At 37.9% G+C, this 18,893-nt stretch overlaps 1 protein-coding gene across 1 annotated transcript in view; it reads right to left on the minus strand.

The window, feature by feature from the left end:
* Positions 1 to 4,880: 4,880 nt before the first annotated feature.
* Positions 4,881 to 18,893, minus strand: part of MBD1 (methyl-CpG binding domain protein 1) — a 72,049-nt gene continuing 58,036 nt past the window's right edge. The window contains 3 exon segments of the mRNA XM_068563401.1: positions 4,881 to 5,154; positions 14,731 to 14,833; positions 16,435 to 16,651. Of these exon segments, the coding sequence (XP_068419502.1) occupies positions 4,926 to 5,154; positions 14,731 to 14,833; positions 16,435 to 16,651 (549 nt within the window). The 3' untranslated portion in view covers positions 4,881 to 4,925.

Raw genomic sequence — 18,893 nt, forward strand, 5'->3', positions numbered from 1 at the left:
TGTCAATTTTATTATTAGTCCAGCCACAAGAACTCAAGATGGATAAAGGGGGAAATATCCCCCTTCCTGACACACAGTAGTTTTAATTTCATTTCCATGATGAGTAATAATTTTGAGCATCTCTTCCTCTGTTCATTGGCCATCTTCCTATCCTCCTTTGCAAAGTGTCTGCACAAGTCTTTCGTACATTTTTCTACTGGGTTATCTTTTTCTTATCTATTTCCCTGCACTAGGTGAATGGACTCGATAATAATGCCCATGTATGTATAACATTTTATAGTAAATCAAGTCATTTACACATACTTGACTTCATTTGACCCTTTATACCACCTGGAAAAATAACACTGATGTCTCTGCTCATATTCTTAAATTCCTCTTTTTAGTTTTAAGCATGGCTTCCCAGGGGTTGCCCTGGGTCACCGCAGTGGTCAGTGAGTGATCGAGCTAGTAAGGCTTCCACCTTCTGCTGATGGATCTGTGTGAGGGGTGGGGAACACATTCAAAGTTTAGGCCATTAGCAAATCCGCCCCAGCTTTTACTTTTGGTACGTGCAAGGCCTCACGTGTGGCCAAGGATCAGTTGACTATGAGGGCCTGCTAGGTTTCTCATAAGCATGCATGTAGTTTTTTGTCTAAGCAGCTTCCATATCACCAAGAATATGTGGGAGCTTATCAAAGCCCATAATAGCTGTCATGTTCCCCAAATCTTCCTGTGAAATTTCTGGCTGGTCTGTCTGTTGCTTGTTCCAACCAGTATCACAGTCTCAGGCTAGCTGTGATGTTGGCATTCCCTGATTTATTGCCACCAAGACTGGTCTTGTTTTGACAATGTCCCAAGCATGGATTTTTCCAAATTTGCTGTCAATCAAGTCAACCCCCTCTGGCAGTGAGGCTGCAGGTAGGTCCTTACAACCTACTCTGCCCTGATAGAACCACTGCTCCATGCAGCTGAGGGGGATCTGGAAGCAGCTCCAGGCCAAAATGCCATAGACTCCCACCATTCTCACCAAGGTTTAGTGGATTTTCTTGAATAAATGCAACACTGTAAAGTTGACAGCATCCCTGAACTAATTTATAAACCCAATGCAATCTGAATGAAAATATTACTGGGATAATCAAATGATACTAGTATTGATCTGGGGGGGAAAAAAAAAAACCGATATGATAGCTCTGAAAAAAAAACTGTAAAAGGAGACCAAAATGGTGAAATCAGCCCTACCAGACAACTAAATGTCAGGAATCCAGACCCTTGCTCTGCCATCAGAAGGGCAGAAAAACTAGAAAAAAAATGTTTGCATCCATATGATGAAAGGCTAGTTTCCTTTACATAAAAATAAGAAAAAGGTAAACAGCATAATTTAACAATAAGTGATTTTTACTTTTGTTTTTAAACATTGCTTCAATCATCAAAGTACAATGCTCTCTGGTAGAGAGTTATTCTGAGTTGGGGGCAGGGAAAGACACTGGATGGAGAGGCCATACTTTCCAGTTATTTTCTGGTCACAGAGTAGCAAAATAACCCCAAATTCCAAGTAGAATGAAACGGGCACATTACTACAGACACTTTAGAAGTTAAAATAATTATAAGGAAATTTTATGAACTACTTTATGTGTTTAAATTAGACAACTTAGATGAAGTGGACAAATTTGTAGAAAAACACAAATTACCAAAACTGACTCAAGAAGAAACAGAACATCTGATTAGACCTAAGTCAGTAAAAAATATTAAATTAGCAATAAAAAATAATCTTTCCACAGAGAAAGCCCAGGTGGCATCCCTGGTGAATTCTATCAAACATTTGAGGAAGAAATAATAGCAATCCTTTGCAAATCTTTCAGAAAATAAAGGAAGAGGGAATACTCTCCAACTCATTTTATATGGCCGATAATATCTTGATACCAGACCCAGACAACATCACAAGAGACCTAGATGGAAGATACATAACAGACCAAGATCAACACAGTGACAAAAAAAAAAAAAAAAAAAAAAAAAAAATTAGCAAATGAAATGCAGCAACTTAATAAAAAAATAAATAAATAAACCATGGCCAAGTGGCATTTATCCCAGATATGCAAGGTTAGTTAATATCTGAAAATAAATTAATATAATACACCATATTAATAGAACAAAAGAACAAAAATCACATGTTCAACTCAACAGGCACAGAAAAAGCATTTGATAAGCTCCAACACCTCTTTATATACAGACTCTCAATAAAACAGGAAGAGAAGGGAACATCCTCACCGTGGTAAAGGGCATCTATGAAAAACCTACAGATAACATCATACTTAATGGTTAAAGAATGAGCGTTTTCTCTTAAAACTGGGAACAAGTCAAGAATGTCTATGCTTTCTACTTCTATTCAATATCATACTTGATATTGCATTAACCAGTGCAGTTAAGGCAAGAAAAAGAAACAACAGGCATCCAAACTGGAAAGAAATAAACTGCCTTTATTTGCAAATGACATGCTCCTGAATGTAGGAAATCCTACACAATCTCAAAAAAAAAAAAAAAAAAACACCCTACAAGAACTAATAAGTGAGTTTAGCAAGGTCACAGGATACGAGTTCGATATACAAAAATCAGTCACATTGCTATACATTAACAATGAAAAATCCAAAAATGAATTTGAGAAAACAATTCTGTTTGTAATAGCATTGAAGAGAAATACTTAGGAATAAGTTGAACAAAAGAAGCACAAGTCCTGCACACTGAAAACCATAAAACATTGCTTAAAAATTTAAACATGACCTCAGTGGATGGGGAGATAGATCTTCTTCATGGGTTAGAAAGCTCATTATTGTTAAGATGGCAGTTCTCCCCAAATTGATCTATAGATTCAATGCAATCTCTATCAAAATCTCAGTAGGCATCTTTGTACAAATTGACAAGACGATCCTAACAATTATATGGAAATTTAAAGAAACTAGAATAGACAAAACAATTTTGGGCGGAAAAAAAGAGAACAACATTGGATGCCTTACACTACCAATTTCAAGTCTTATTAAAGGCTACAGTGATCATCACTACAGTTTTGTGTTGGTGTAAGGACAGACAAACTAATGGAACAGAGTAGCATGTCTGGAAATGAACCCTTATATTAACGGTCAGTTGATTTTCAACAAAACTTCAACGATAGTCTTCTTTTTTTTGTGGCCAAGACTCCCACTCCCACTTTTGGATTAGAAATTAATGTTGGCCACAAGGAGGCTCGAAAGGATCCAACGGAGGAGCTAGATTCCCAGAGCTGAGGTTAAGAGTGGATGAATGGGTAGAAAGGTTAAAGAAAAAACCTCTCAGAGATTCTAGCAAACAATTTGCTTAAATACATTTTAAACCTTCAGGGAGAATACCAACTGGCCCTGAAAACATTTCCCTAAAGAGCCTGCAACTCTAAAAACTTCTTTTGCAAATGTGGTGCTTGAAAGCAAAAGTATATAAATGTTTATCCCCTTTGACCCAAAAATCCCACTCCAGGGAATTGCATGACTCTAAGGAAATAATTCAAATGAATGTTGTATAGAAAAATTTGTAACAGTGACAAATTTGAAATAAACTCAAAGTCCAATGTTTAATAAATTATAGGACAAACAGTAGACTATTATGTAGCCATTTGTAAATGTGATAGGTGAAGAAACATGGCAGTGTATTTACAACGTAAAAATGAGTATCCATATAGAAAAAGCCTTGGAGGGAACTTTTCAAAGAAGTGAAAATAATTATAATGCTGAACTTTAGGAATATGAACATGTCGATTTCTTTCTACCTTTTTTTTTTAACCAGTAAATGCACACATTTTACATAGTGCCCAAGATTCAGGGTGGAAGGGGGCTATACAAGGGCATAAACACATACTTCTGTGTGTACATTCTCTACATCGAGAATTATTAGGGGTCATCTTGGCGGCTGGCTACCACACTACCATCACCCCTAACCTGGGATATTGTGATCACTTCTTAACTGAATCCTTGTTTCTTGTCTCCTTGAAGTCTATTCTCTACATGGTAGCCAACAACCCTGTTACATCGTATCACGTTGCTCCTCTGATCAAAACCCTATAACAGCTTCCTACAGAAGTAAAAGCCAGTCTTTACCCTGCTTCCAAGGCCTTACATCATCTGGCCCCCACTACCTTTCCAATTAGTCTTCTACCACTCTCTCCTCACTCTACTCCAGCACAAATGCAATGCCTCATATGCACTAAGCAGACTTCTGCCCCAAGGCCCTTGCACTGGCTCTTTCTTCTGCCTGGGATGTTTTCCCTCCAGATAGCCACATGGCTGGTTCATTCAAATATCAGCTGCTCAAAGAGATCTATTCTGACTATCACATATAAAATAAAATAGCACTCCTGCCACTTCTTGCCTATAGCACTTAACACTTACCTGGTTTCCTCCACTAGGATGTAATCTCCATGAGAGCAAGGGGTTTGCTTTGTTCTTGCTGAAGTCTCAGGATCCAGACTGGTGCTGGCACATGAAAGGTACTCAGTAAACATTTGTTTAATGACTGAATAAACGGGTTAATGAAAGTGGCTGATAGTCCCAGCTCTGCCTGCAAAAATGCCCTGCTAATGTTGTGAATTATGTCTGTGAGAGAGAAGAGAAAGGAGGCAAGAGGAAATGGGCATATTGGCAGATGGATGGAAGAAAGTGAAGCTATTAATAAATGAACAAGAAAGGGAGGCATGGAGATAAATAAGGAAAATAACTATGTGATAGGAAGTAGATCATTCAGATTTGTCAGTCTATGAAATCTCAAAAAGGAACAGTTTAATTTGTAAGAAGAAAATTTCGTGGCATATAATTATGCAAACTCAGAGTATAAAAGAACAGTTTATCCATGAGTTAAAAGGGATATACAAGCATGCTATAGTTTAAAATAGTAAAAGACTGGGAAAAACTAGGTTGATGTTTACAAAACTATGGTGGAAGCTTATTAGGGCATGCTCTCCGCATGGGATGAATATTTTGGGGCAGCACTTGATGGGTGGACAGGATCTCCTGGATCTTGTCCTGGAAATTCTTCTCTGCTGTCATCCCTGCTTCAAACTCTCGGCGTTCCTCCTCCTTCTCTGCTTCACGGGCTTGCTGTTGGGAGCATATTTGCATCTGAAGTTGCTTCCTGTACTCCTGGGCTAAACTGGAGCGTCTAAAGTATTAGAAATGTCAAAGTATAAAACTGTCAAAGTAAGTATTTGGATTTATGTAGGCCATTACACTTAAAATGTAATTTTCAAAGTCAAATTAAAATTCCCATTAAAATCAGGGTGAGTGGGGAAGAAATAGATGAAAAATTCAGTAATGTGTTTATTACCCAATAATAATTAAGACAACCTTAGAACAAAAATTGATTTTAGGGAGGGAATGTCTCTTCTTCATTCAAAATATTGACTGCTATGTGGAGAGAGCCCTTGGCTTCTCTCCATCCCCTCTCACTCCCCCAAGGAAGAAGGTAAAATGGAACAAGTTGTTCTGCCTATTCCTTGTCTGCTTTCTATATCAAAGGGGGCATATTCTCCCTGCAGGGGAGGCCTGCAGTGGTTTGGCACTGCTGGTGACTGGGTGGGTTGCTGGTGACCGGGTGGGTAAGTTTGACTCATTCTGTTCAGTATTAACTAGATGATTTCCTCCATATATAAGCCACAGTTAAAATACATAAGCCACATTAAAAAATTTATAGTGATTTTTTTTACTGTGGTAAAAAACACATAATGTAAAATTTACCATCTTAACCATTTTTAAGTGTACAGTTCAGTAGTGTTAAGTATATTCACATTGTTGTGAAGCAGATCTCCAGAACCTTTTCGTCTTGCAAATCTGAAACTCTATACCCATTAAACAACAACTCTTTTTTGTCCCCTCCCACCAGCCCTTGGTAACCACCATTCTACTTGCTGTCTTTATGAATTTGACTATTCTAGGTACCTCAAGTAAGTGAAATCATACAGCATCTGTCTTTTTGTGACTGGTTTATTTTACTTAGCATGTCCTCAAGGTTCATCCATGCTGTAGTATCTGACAGGCTTTCCTTCCTTTTTAAGGCTGAATAATATTCCACTGTATGTACATACCCCACTTTGTTTATCCATTCATCTGTTAATGGACATTTGGGTTATTTCCACCTTGGCTATTGTGAATAGTGGTGCTATGAACATAAGTACACAAACATCTCTTTAAGGTCCTGCTTTCATTTATTTTGGATTTATACCCAGAAGTGGGATTACTGGATCATATGGTATTTCTATTTTTAATTTTTTGAGGAAACTTCATATTATTTTCCATAGCAGTTTTACCATTTTACAATCTATAAGCCACATTATTAATATAAGACTTTATCAGAAATAGAGATTACAGCATGCATATGCCTCTGTGTGGCAGATTCCATTTTCCAAAGACTGCCACAGTGATATCGCCCCCTCCCATATGCTCTTCTGCAATGTGAACCTCTACTCCCCTATCAAGAGGTGGAGCTTATTTCTCCATCCCACTGAATCTAGATGGGCCCTGTGGCTGCTTTTTATGACCAATAGAATATGACAGAAGTGATGCTATAGCAGTCCTAGATGTAGTCCTTAACTGGCCTGGCAGCTTCCTCTTCCTGTCTCTTGGAATGCTTGCTGTTGGAACTATCCCTCTCAGAACCAGCCACCACACTGTAAGAACCCCAAGCCACATGGACAGGCCATGTGTAGGTGTTCTGGCTGATAATACCAGATGAGATCCCCAGGCACAGTCAGCACACACTACAAGCTATATGAATAGGTATCTTAGGTGTGCATTCCAGCTGAGCCTTCACATGAATGTAGCCCCAGCCAGCATCTGACTTGAACCACATGAGAGACCCCAAGTAAGAACCACCCAGCTGAGCCTTGTCAACCACAGAATCATGAGACATAATCATAACTCACTTTATTATTTTACTTATTGTTTTTAAAAATTTATTTATTTATTTATTTATTTTTGGCTGTGTTGGGTCTTCGTTTCTGTGTGAGGGCTTTCTCTAGTTGCGGCAAGCGGGGGGCCACTCTTCATCGCGCTGCGCGGGCCTCTCACTATCGCGGCCTCTCTTGTTGCGGAGCACAGGCTCCAGATGCGCAGGCTCAGTAGCTGTGGCTCACGGGCCTAGTTGCTCCGCGGCATGTGGGATCTTCCCAGACCAGGGCTCGAACCCGTGTCCCCTGCATTAGCAGGCAGATTCTCAACCACTGCGCCACCAGGGAAGCCCCATAACTCACTTTAAACCACAAATTTGGGGGTGTGTTGTTATACACCAACAGGTAACTGTAATACCTTCTGCTCACACTATTTTTCCTATTTCTCAGTTGATTCAAAAGTTGGGCAGGGGCTTAGGACATGCACGGAAGGGGAGAGGCAGCACGTTGAAAGGAGGGCCTCTGGAGTGTGGAGTTCTGGAGTTTGGAGATGGAGAAACTGAGGCCTGGAGAATAAAATAGGCTGCCCAAGGTTGCACAGCTGCTGTGTGGCTAACAGGGTCTTGGTGCTCCTGCCGGGTGTCAGGCCTGAACCTCTGAGGTGGGAGAGCCAAGTTCAGGACATTGGTCCAACAGAGACCTCCTGGCCCCACGTAATATCAATTGGCAAGAGCTCTCCCACAGATCTCTGTCTCAATGTTAAGACCCAGCTCCACTCGATGACCAGCAACCTCAAGTGCTGGACACCCCATGCCAAACAACTAGCAAGACAGGAACACAAACCCCACCCATTACCAGAGAGGCTGCCTAAAATCATAATAAGGTCACCAACACCCCAAAACACACCACCAGATGCAGTCCTGCCCACCAGAAAGACAAGATCCAGGCTCATCCACCAGAACACAGGTACCAGTCCCCTCCACCAGGAAGCCTACACAATCCACTGAACCAACCTTAGCCACTGGGGACAGACACCAAAAACAATGGGAACTACGAACCTGCAGCCTGTGAAAAGGAAACTACAAACACAGTAAGTTAAGCAAAATGAGAAGACAGAGAAATACACAGCAGATGAAGGAGCAAGGAAAAAACCCACCTGACCAAAAAAATGAAGAGGAAATAGGCAGTCTACCTGAAAAAGAATTCAGAGTAATAATGGTAAAGATGATCCAAAATCTTGCAAATAGAATGGAGAAAATACAAGAAAAGTTTAACAAGGACCTAGAAGAACTAAAGAGCAAACAAACAGTGATTAACAACACAATAAATGAAATTAAAAATGCTCTAGAAGGAATCAATAGCAGAATAACTGATGCAGAAGAACGGATAAGTGACCTGGAAGATAAAATAGTAGAAATAACTACCGCAGAGCAGAATAAAGAAAAAAAATGAAAAGAATTGAGGACAGTCTCAGAGACCTCTGGGACAACATTAAATGCACCAACATTCAAATTATAGGGGTCCCAGAAGAAGAAGAGAAATAGAAAGGGACTGAGAAAATATTTGAAGAGATTATAGTTGAAAAATTCCCTAACATGGGAAAGGAAAGAACCAATCAAGTCCAGGAGGCACAAATAGTCCTACAGAGAATAATTCCAAGGAGAAACATGCCAAGACACATATTAATCAAACTATCAAAAAATAAATACAAAGAAAAAATATTAAAAGCAGCAAGGGAAAAGCAACAAACAACATACAAGGGAATCCCCATAAAGTTAACACCTGATCTTTCAGCAGAAACTCAGAAAGCAGAAGGGAGTGGCAGGACATATTTAAAGTGATGAAAGGGAAAACCATACAACCAAGATTACTCCATCCAGCCAGGATCTCATTCAGATTTGACGGAGAAATTAAAACCTTTACAGACAAGCAAAAGCTAAGAGAATTCAGCACCACCAAACCAGCTTTACAACAAATGCTAAAGGAACTTCTCTAGGCAGGAAACACAAGAGAAGGAAAAGACCTACAATAACAAACCCAAAACAATTAAGAAAATGACAATAATATGAGCATACATATAGATAACTACCTAAAATGTAAATGGATTAAATGCTCCAACCAAAAGACATAGACTGGCTGAATGGATATAAAAACAAGACCCATATATATGATGTCTACAAGAGACCCACTTCAGACCTAGGGAAACATACAGACTGAAAGTGAGGGGATGGAAAAAGATATTCCATGAAAATGGAAATCAAAAGAAAGCTGGAGTAGCAATTCTCATTATCAAAAAAAATCGACTTTAAATTAAAGACTATTACAAGAGACAAAGAAGGACACTACATAATGATCAAGGTATCAATCCAAGAAGAAGATATAACAATTGTAAATATTTATGTACCCAACATAGAAGCACCTCAATACATAAGGCAAATACTAACAGCCATAAAAGGGGAAATCAACAGTAACAAAATCAAAATAGGTGACTTTAACACCCTACTTTCACTAATGGACAGATCATCCAAAATGAAAATAAATAAGGAAACATAAGCGTTAAATGATACATTAAACAAGATGGACTTAATTGATATTTATACGACATTCCATCCAAAAACAACAGAATACACTTTCTTCTCAAGTGCTCATGGAACATTCTCCAGGATAGATCATATCTTGGGTCACAAATCAAGCCTTGGTAAATTTTTAAAAATTGAAATCGTATCAAGTATCTTTTCCGACCACAATGCTATGAGACTAGATATCAAATACAGGAAAAAATCTGTAAAAAATACAAACACATGGAGGCTAGACAACACACTACTTAATAACCTAGAGGTCACTGAAGAAATCAAAGAGGTAATCAAAAAATACCTAGAGACAAATGACAATGAAAACACGACGACCCAAAACCTATGGGATGCAGCAAAAGCACTTCTAAGAGGGAAGTTTAGAGCAATACAATCCTACCTCAAGAAACAAGAAACATCTCAAATAAACAACCTAAACTTACACCTAAAACAATCAGAGACAGAAGAACAAAAAAACCCAAAGTTAGCAGAAGGAAAGAAATCATAAAGGTCAGATCAGAAATAAATGAAAAAGAAATGAAGCAAACGATAGCAAAGATCAATAAAACTAAAAGCTGGTTCTATAAGAAGATAAACAAAATTGATAAACCATTATCCAGACTCATCAAGATAAACAGGGAGAAGACTCAAATCAATAGAATTAGAAAGGAAAAAGGAGAAGTAACAACTGACACTGCAGAAATACAAAAGATCATGAGAGACTGCTACAAGCAACTACTATATGTCACTTAAATGGACAACCTGGAAGAAATGGACAAATTTTTAGAAAAGTACAACCTTCCAAGACTGAACCAGGAAGAAATAGAAAAGATGAACAGACCAATCACAAGCACTGAAATTGAAACTGTGATTAAAAATCTTCCAACAAACAAAAGCCCAGGACCAGATGGCTTCACAGGTGAATTCTATCAAACACTTAGAGAAGAGCTAACACCTATCCTTCTCAAACTCTTCCAAAATATAGCAGAGGGAGGAACACTCCCAAACTCATTCTACGAGGCCACCATCACCCTGATACCAAAACCAGACAAAGATGTCACAAAGAAAGAAAACTACAGGCCAATATCACTGATGAACAGAGATGCAAAAATCCTCAACAAAATACTAGCAAACAGAATCCAACAGCCCATTAGAAGGATCATACACCATGATCAAGTGGGGTTTATCCCAGGAATGCAAGGATTCTTCAATATACGCAAATCAATCAATGTGATACACCATATTAACAAATTGAAGGAGAAAAACCATATGATCATCTCAATAGATGCAGAATAAGCTTTTGACAAAATCCAACATCCATTTATGATAAAAACCCTCCAGAAAGTAGGCATAGAGGGAACTTGCCTCAACATAATAAGGGTCACATATGACAAACCCACAGCCAACACTGTCCTCAACGGTGAAAAACTGAAAGCATTTCCTCCAAGATCAGGAACAAGACAAGTTTGTCAACTCTCACCACTATTATTCAACATTGTTTTGGAAGTTTTAGCCACAGCAATCAGAGAAGAAAAAGAAATAAAAGGAATCCAAGTCGGAAAAGAAGAAGTAAAGCTGTCACTGTTTACAGATGACATGATACCATACATAGAGAATCCTAAAGATGCTACCAGAAAACTACTAGAGCTAATCAATGAATTTGGTAAAGTAGCAGGATACAAAATTAATGCACAGAAATCTCTTGCATTCCTATACACTAATGATGAAAAATCTGAAAGAGAAATTAAGGAAACACTCCCATTTACCATTGCAACAAAAGAATAAAATACCTAGGAATAAACTTACCTAAGGAGACAAAAGACCTGTATACAGAAAACTATAAGACACTGATGAAAGAAATTCAAGATGATACAAACAGGTGGAGAGATATACCATGTTCTTGGATTGGAAGAATCAACATTGAAAATGACTATACTACCCAAAGCAATCTACAGATTCAATGCAATCGCTATCAAAGTACCACTGGCATTTTTCACAGATTTAGAACAAAATATTTCACAATTTGTATGGAAAACAAAAGACCCCGAATAGCCAAAGCAATCTTATAAAGGAAAATGGAGCTGGAGGAATCAGGCTCCCTGACTTCAGGCTATACTACAAAGCTACAGTAATCAAGACAGTATGGTACTGGCACAAAAACAGAAATATAGATCAATGGAACAGGATGGAAAGCCCAGAGATAAACACATGCACATATGGTCACCTTATTTTTGATAAAGGAGGCAAGAATACACAATGGAGAAAAGACAGCCTCTTCAATAAGTGGTGCTGCGAAAACTAGACAGCTACATGGAAAAGAATGAAATTAGAACACTCCCTAACACTATACACAAAAATAAACTCAAAATGGATTAAAGACCTAAATGTAAGGCCAGACACTGCAAAACTCTTAGAGGAAAACACAGGCAAAACACTATGACATAAATCACAGCAAGATCTTTTTTGACCCACCTCCTAGAGAAGTGGAAATAAAAACAAAAATAAACAAATGGGACCTAATGAAACTTAAAAGCTCTGGCACGGCAAAGGAAAACATAAACAAGATGAAAGGACAGCCCTCACAATGGGAGAAAATATTTGCAAATGAAGCAACTGACAAAAGATTAGCCTCTAAAATTTACAAGCAGCTGATGCAGCTCAATATCAAAGAAACAAACAACCCAATCCAAAAATGGGCAGAAGATCTAAACAGACATTTCTCCAAAGAAGATATACAGATTGCCAACAAACACATGAAAGGATGCTCAACATCACTAATCATTAGAGACATGCAAATCAAAACTACAATGAGGTATCACCTCACACCGGTCAGAATGGCCATCATCAAAATATCTACAAACAATAAATGCTGGAGAAGGTGTGGAGAAAAGGGAACCCTCTTGCACTGTTGGTGGGAATGTAAATTGATACAGCCACTATGGAGAACAGTATGGAGGTTCCCTAAAAAACGAAAAATAGTACTACCATACGGCCCAGCAATCCCACTACTGGGCATATACCCTGAGAAAACCATAATTCAAAAAGAGTCATGTACCACAATGTTCACTGCAGCTCTATTTACAATAGCTAGGACATGGAAGCAACCTCAGTATCCATTGACAGATGAATGGATAAAGAAGAGGTGGCACATATATACAATGGAATATTACTCAGCCATAAAAAGAAACGAAATTGAGTTATTTGTAGGGAGGTGGATGGACCTAGAGTCTGTCATACAGAATGAAGTAAGTCAGAAAGAGAAAAACAAATACCATATGCTAACACAATATATGGAATATAAAAAAAAAAGGGGGGGGTTTCTGAAGAACCTAGGGGCAGGACAGGAATAAAGACGCAGACGTAGAGAATGGACTTGAGGACACAGGGAGGGGGAAGGGTAAGCTGGGATGAAGTGAGAGAGTGGACTGGACATATATACACTACCAAATGTAAAATGGATAGCTAGTGGGAAGCAGCCGCATAGCACAGGGAGATCAGCTCTGTGCTTTGTGACCACCTAGAGGGGTGGGATAGGGAGGGTGGGAGGGAGACGCAAGAGGGAGGAGATATGGGGATGTGTGTTTATGTATAGCTGGTTCACTTTGTTATACAGCAGAAATGAACACACCATTGTAAAGCGATTATACTCCAATAAAGGTGTTAAAAAAAAAAAACAGGACACTGGGTTAAATTTGAATTTCAGATTAAAAAAAATATATTTACATATATTATAAATATATTTAATATTTTATAAACCCAAATAAATACATTCTGAAGCAAAACTGAAAAAAGAGAAAATAGAGTCATGTACCACAATGTTCATTGCAGCACTATTTACAATAGCCAGGACATGGAAGCAACCTAAATGCCCATCGACAGATGAATGGATAAAGAAGTTGTGGCACATATATACAATGGAATATTACTCAGCCATAAAAAGAAACGAAATTGAGTTATTTGTAGTGAGGTGGATGGACCTAGAGTCTGTCATACAGAGTGAAGTAGAACCTAGGGGCAGGACAGGAATAAAGATGCAGAAGTAGAGAATGGACTTGAGGACATGGGGAGAGGGAAGGGTAAGCTGGGATGAAGTGAGAGAGTGGCATGGACATATATACACTACGAAATGTAAAATAGGTAGTGGGAAGCAGCCGCACAGCACAGGGAGATCAGCTAGGTGCTCTGTGACCACCTAGAGGGGTGGGATAGGGAGGGTCGGGGGGAGATGCAAGAGGAAGGGGATGTGGGGATATATGTATACGTAGAGCTGATTCACTTTATGATATAGCAGAAACTAACACACCATTGGAAAGCAATTATACTCCAATAAAGATGTTAATATAAGAAAAAAATAAAAGTTGGGCAGGGAAGAGAGTTGTTATTCATTAAATTCCCCTCACATCTCCAACAACAGACTTTTCAAAAGTGAGAAGGAAGGAACTCCAGAGCAGAACAAGTAGCAGGAAGTCAGTAGGGTAGGCCAGATGTTGTTGGTAGTGCCCCCAAAGTAACAATAGGCTCAGGTATATAAACCATACTTTTCCTATAAAGAAGAGAACTTATTTCTATGTACCAAATGTGGGTGAGCCGGGGAACAGGTCCTAGGGACAGGGAGGGTGACCAGCAATTAGAGGAGCCAGGTCCTCTTTCTCCGCCACACTGGTCACCTGAACTGGGTGTCATAGTCATCAGTGGGAAGGGACTGCTATGATCTGAGAAAGGCTGCAAGGAGGCATCAGCCAATTTTCTCTACCTGAGCCTGATTATGGTGATCAGAAGGACACTTGCCCGAGGAGGGAAGTGGTACATCTCAAAGCACCCAGAGAACTTCAGTTTTCCAGCTCAGCCAGGCTACAAAAAATCTTCCTGGGACATTTGCATGGAATCATAACCCCATAAGCCATTTCTGTTAATCTAACTAATTAGGTCATGCTGGACTTCTGGGTTTATTTCATGGGGGAAAAAACTTATTTCATTACGATTTAGGGTTGGTGCCTACTTTATAAAAATTGTTTCTAATTTGTTTTATTTTTTAAGATGTTTATCCAGTTTAATACCTAATGTGTATAATCAGAATGTACACAATGTACAGAATTTAATTTTACCAAAATGGTTGTTGCTTATTTTTATATGAAATTTTATAAACTGAATTGAGCTTTTAGGACAAATGTAATACTGACATAAAATAACATCAATAATACATGAATTATGGCACATTGTCCTCTATGCTAAAAATCTCCTATTTTTGGTTAGTTAGCAATAATAAAGAAAACAAAATCATACCTTGTAAAATCCTCCCTCTCTTCACGGTTAAGCTCTTTAAGACCTTCATTTATGCGTTCCTGTTCCATAGCATGTTCTTCCTGTTCTTTTGCTTTTCGTTGCACTAAGAAAGACAAAAGTAATTTTTGCTGAATGACTTTTTCAGAAAAGACTTGCTGACATCTTTCGGGGCATCGATGCCATATTGTCTTTAGAAAGGCAGAGCTTAGAATCACTGGGCTGGATCTTAGCTTAATAAGGTAGAAGTAGTCATCTCCATTAAGGAAAGAATAGGGTTTAGATTCATATGTGCTGCAATCTACAGAGATTTTCTCTTAATCATTTGTCACTGAAATCTATGATTAGCCTTTTTCATACCAGATTACCACTGTTTGAACACTTCTCATCTTTCTCTTCTTGAGGACAAACAGTTCTATTGCCATTTATATTAATAGGGGATTTTATTTATTACAAAATAAGTACTGGAAAAACAGTATGTAAGTCTTTTATAAATTAAATAAGGAAAACTTAAACAACCCAGTAGGTAAAAAATGACAAAGAGAACAGAGTTCACAAAAGAATAAATAAAACCAGGCAATATACATCTAAAATGTACATATCTTTGGTCCCAAATCCATTTACAGGAATTTATCTTAATCATATATGAGCCAAAAAACCTATGTACAGAGATAGTAACCTGCAATGCTAACACAGCAGGAAAAAGATTCAAAACAAGCTGAAGGTCCATTAGCTGTGTTTAGGTAAAATAAATTATGGTCCATTTTTATAATGGATTTCTAGGAAGCATTACAAATATTACAATTGAAGGAAATTAACCTGGAAAAATGTTTATGATACGTGGGAAATGCAGGCTGTAAAAAAATATATACAACAAGATCCTAATTTGTGAGGGGAAATGACATACATAATAAAAATACTGGAAGGAAATACAGGAAGTTGTGAACAGTAGCTATTCCTGGGTGGTGCATTATGGTTGATTTTACTTCCTTGTTTATAAATGGTTTCAAATACTTAAATTTTCCATGTTTTCTCAACATATTCTAAAACATTTATCACGGGAGAATACAGAAATCATTTTATCATAGAAGCTTTCTTCTCATTTCTTAAAACTCCATCTAATACTGGCTTAACAATTTTCAACTGCCATTATAATTCCTGGAGTGGAGAGTCAATCAATGGAACCAAGATGAGCTTTCTCTTGCAAAGACAGCTAGTGTGAAGTCCATAGTACCCTAACAGTAAATGTTTACATCTGGGTATAGAAATCCTCTCAACAAATATTTCCTTCTGTGACCAAGCACTGAAGCTGAGGGAATTCAGTGGTATGCTAAGAGATGTGAACAAGCAATGGTGAGAACCCCAGAAAGAAGATTTATTATGAATACAGGAACACAGAGGGCCTCTCAAGGAATGAGATATTTGAGTTGGCCTTGAAGGATGTCCAGGATTTCTCAAGATAAAAAGCATCATAGGGAGAGAAAACTACCCAAGCAAAGGCATGCAGGTATGGACGTACGGAGACAGCTGCAGAAAGATATTCAAGTATTCAATTAGGTAAGGTCCCTGCAAAGCAGGGATCTTGCCTTAATCCTTTTTACATTCTTCATAGTATTTCACACATAATACTTATTTATTAAATATTTTGGTTGCTACTTAAATTGAATTAAGGCCCAAATATAATATAATTATAATTCATTTCCTTACACTTTTCTTGAACTTGCAGTCTTCTTGTACACATGACCTCACTCAAAAGTTGTTTTCTTGCCTCCTTTTCAAGTCTCAGCTCCTTGTCCTTCTCAGCAAACTTCTTTTCCATCTCTTTCTCTAACATTCTGTCCAGTTCTTTCTCCTGAGCTTTTTCTTCCTTATGCCACTGTGCCAAGTACTGATGATATATCTTCTGTTCTCTTATCATATCTTCCTACATAACATAAAAAAAAACATTAAAAGCAGCAAGGGAAAAACAACAAATAACACACAAGGGAATCCCCATAAGGATAACAGCTGATCTTTCAGCAGAAACTCTGCAAGCCAGAAGGGACTGGCAGGACATATTTAAAGTGATGAAGGAGAAAAACCTACAACCAAGATTACTCTACCCAGCAAGGATCTTATTCAGATTTGACGGAGAAATTAAAACCTTTATAGACAAGCAAAACCTAAGAGATTTCAGCACCACCAAACCAGTTTTACAACAAATGCTAAAGGAACTTCTCTAGGCAGGAAACACAAGGAAAAGACCTACAATAACAAACCCAAAACAATTAACAAAATGGTAATAGGAACACACATATTGATAATTACCTTAAATGTAAATGGATTAAATGCTCCAACCAAAAGACATAGACTGGCTGAATGGATACAAAAACGAGACCCATATATATGCTGTCTACAAGAGACCTACTTCAGATCTAGGGACACATACAGACTGAAAGAGAGGGGATGGAAGAAGATATTCCACACAAAAGGAAATCAAAAGAAACCTGGAGTAGCAATTCTCATATCAGACAAAATAGACTTTAGAACAAAGACTATTACAAGAGACAAAGAAGGACACTACATAACGATCAAGGGATCAATCCAAGAAGAAGATATAACAATTGTAAATATTTATGCACCCAACATACGAGCACCTCAATACATAAGGCAAATGTTAACAGCCATAAAAGGGGAAATCGACAGTAACACAATCATACTAGGGGACTTTAACACCCCACTTTCACCAATGGACAGATCATCCAAAATGAAAATAAATAGGGAAACACAAGCTTTAAATGATACATTAAACAAGATGGACTTAATTGATATTTATACGACATTCCATCCAAAAACAACATAATACACTTTCTTCTCAAGTGCTCATGGAACATTCTCCACGATAGATCATATCTTGGGTCACAAATCAAGCCTTGGTAAACATAAGAAAATTGAAATCGTATCAAGTATCTTTTCCAACCACAATGCTATGAGACTAGATATCAATTACAGGAAAAAATCTGTAAAAAATATGAACACATGGAGGCTAAACAATACACTACTAAATAACCAAGAGATCACTGAAGAAATCAAAGAGGAAATCAAAAAATACCTAGGGACAAATGACAATGAAAACACGACAACCCAAAACCTATGGGATGCAGCAAAAGCAGTTCTAAGAGCAAGTGTATAGCAATACAATACGACCTTAAGAAACATTTCAAATAAACAACCTAGCCTTACACCTAAAGCAATTAGAGAAAGAAGAACAAAAAAACCCCAAAGTTAGCAGAAGGAAAGAAATCATAAAGGTTAGATCAGAAATAAATGAAAAAGAAATGAAGCAAACAATAGCAAAGATCAATAAAACTAAAAGCTGGTTCTTTGAGAAGATAAACAAAATTGATAAACCATTAGCCAGACTTAGCAAGAAAAAAAGGGAGAAGACTCAAATCAAGAAAATTAGAAAGGAAAAAGGAGAAGTAACAACTGACACTGCAGAAACACAAAGGATCGTGAGAGATTACTACAAGCAGCTGTATGCCAATAAAATGGACAACCTGGAAGAAATGGACAACGTCTTAGAAATGCGCAACCTTCCAAGACTAAACCAGGAAGAATTAGAAAATATAAACAGACCAAACACAAGCACTGAAATTGAAACTGTGATTAAAAATCTTCCAACAAACAAAAGCCCAGGACCAGATGGCTTCACAGGTGAATTCTATCAAACACTTAGAGAAGAGCTAACACCCATCCTTCTCAAACTCTTCCAAAATATAGCAGAGGGAGGAACACTCCCAAACTCATTCTACGAGGCCACCATCACCCTGATACCAAAACCAGACAAAGATGTCACAAAGAAAGAAAACTACAGGCCAATATCACTGATGAACATAGATGCAAAAATCCTCAACAAAATACTAGCAAACAGAATCCAACAGCACGTTAAAAGGATCATACACCATGATCAAGTGGGGTTTATCCCAGGAATGCAAGGATTCTTCAATATACACAAATCAATCAATGTGATACACCATATTAACAAATCGAAGGAGAAAATCCATATGATCCTCTCAATACATGCAGAGAAAGCTTTTGACAAAATTCAACACCCATTTATGATAAAAACCCTCCAGAAAGTAGGCATAGAGGGAATATTCCTCAACATAATAAAGGCCACACAT

This window comes from Eschrichtius robustus, chromosome 14 (genome assembly GCF_028021215.1).
Source record: "Eschrichtius robustus isolate mEscRob2 chromosome 14, mEscRob2.pri, whole genome shotgun sequence".
NCBI classification, from domain to species: domain Eukaryota; kingdom Metazoa; phylum Chordata; class Mammalia; order Artiodactyla; family Eschrichtiidae; genus Eschrichtius; species Eschrichtius robustus.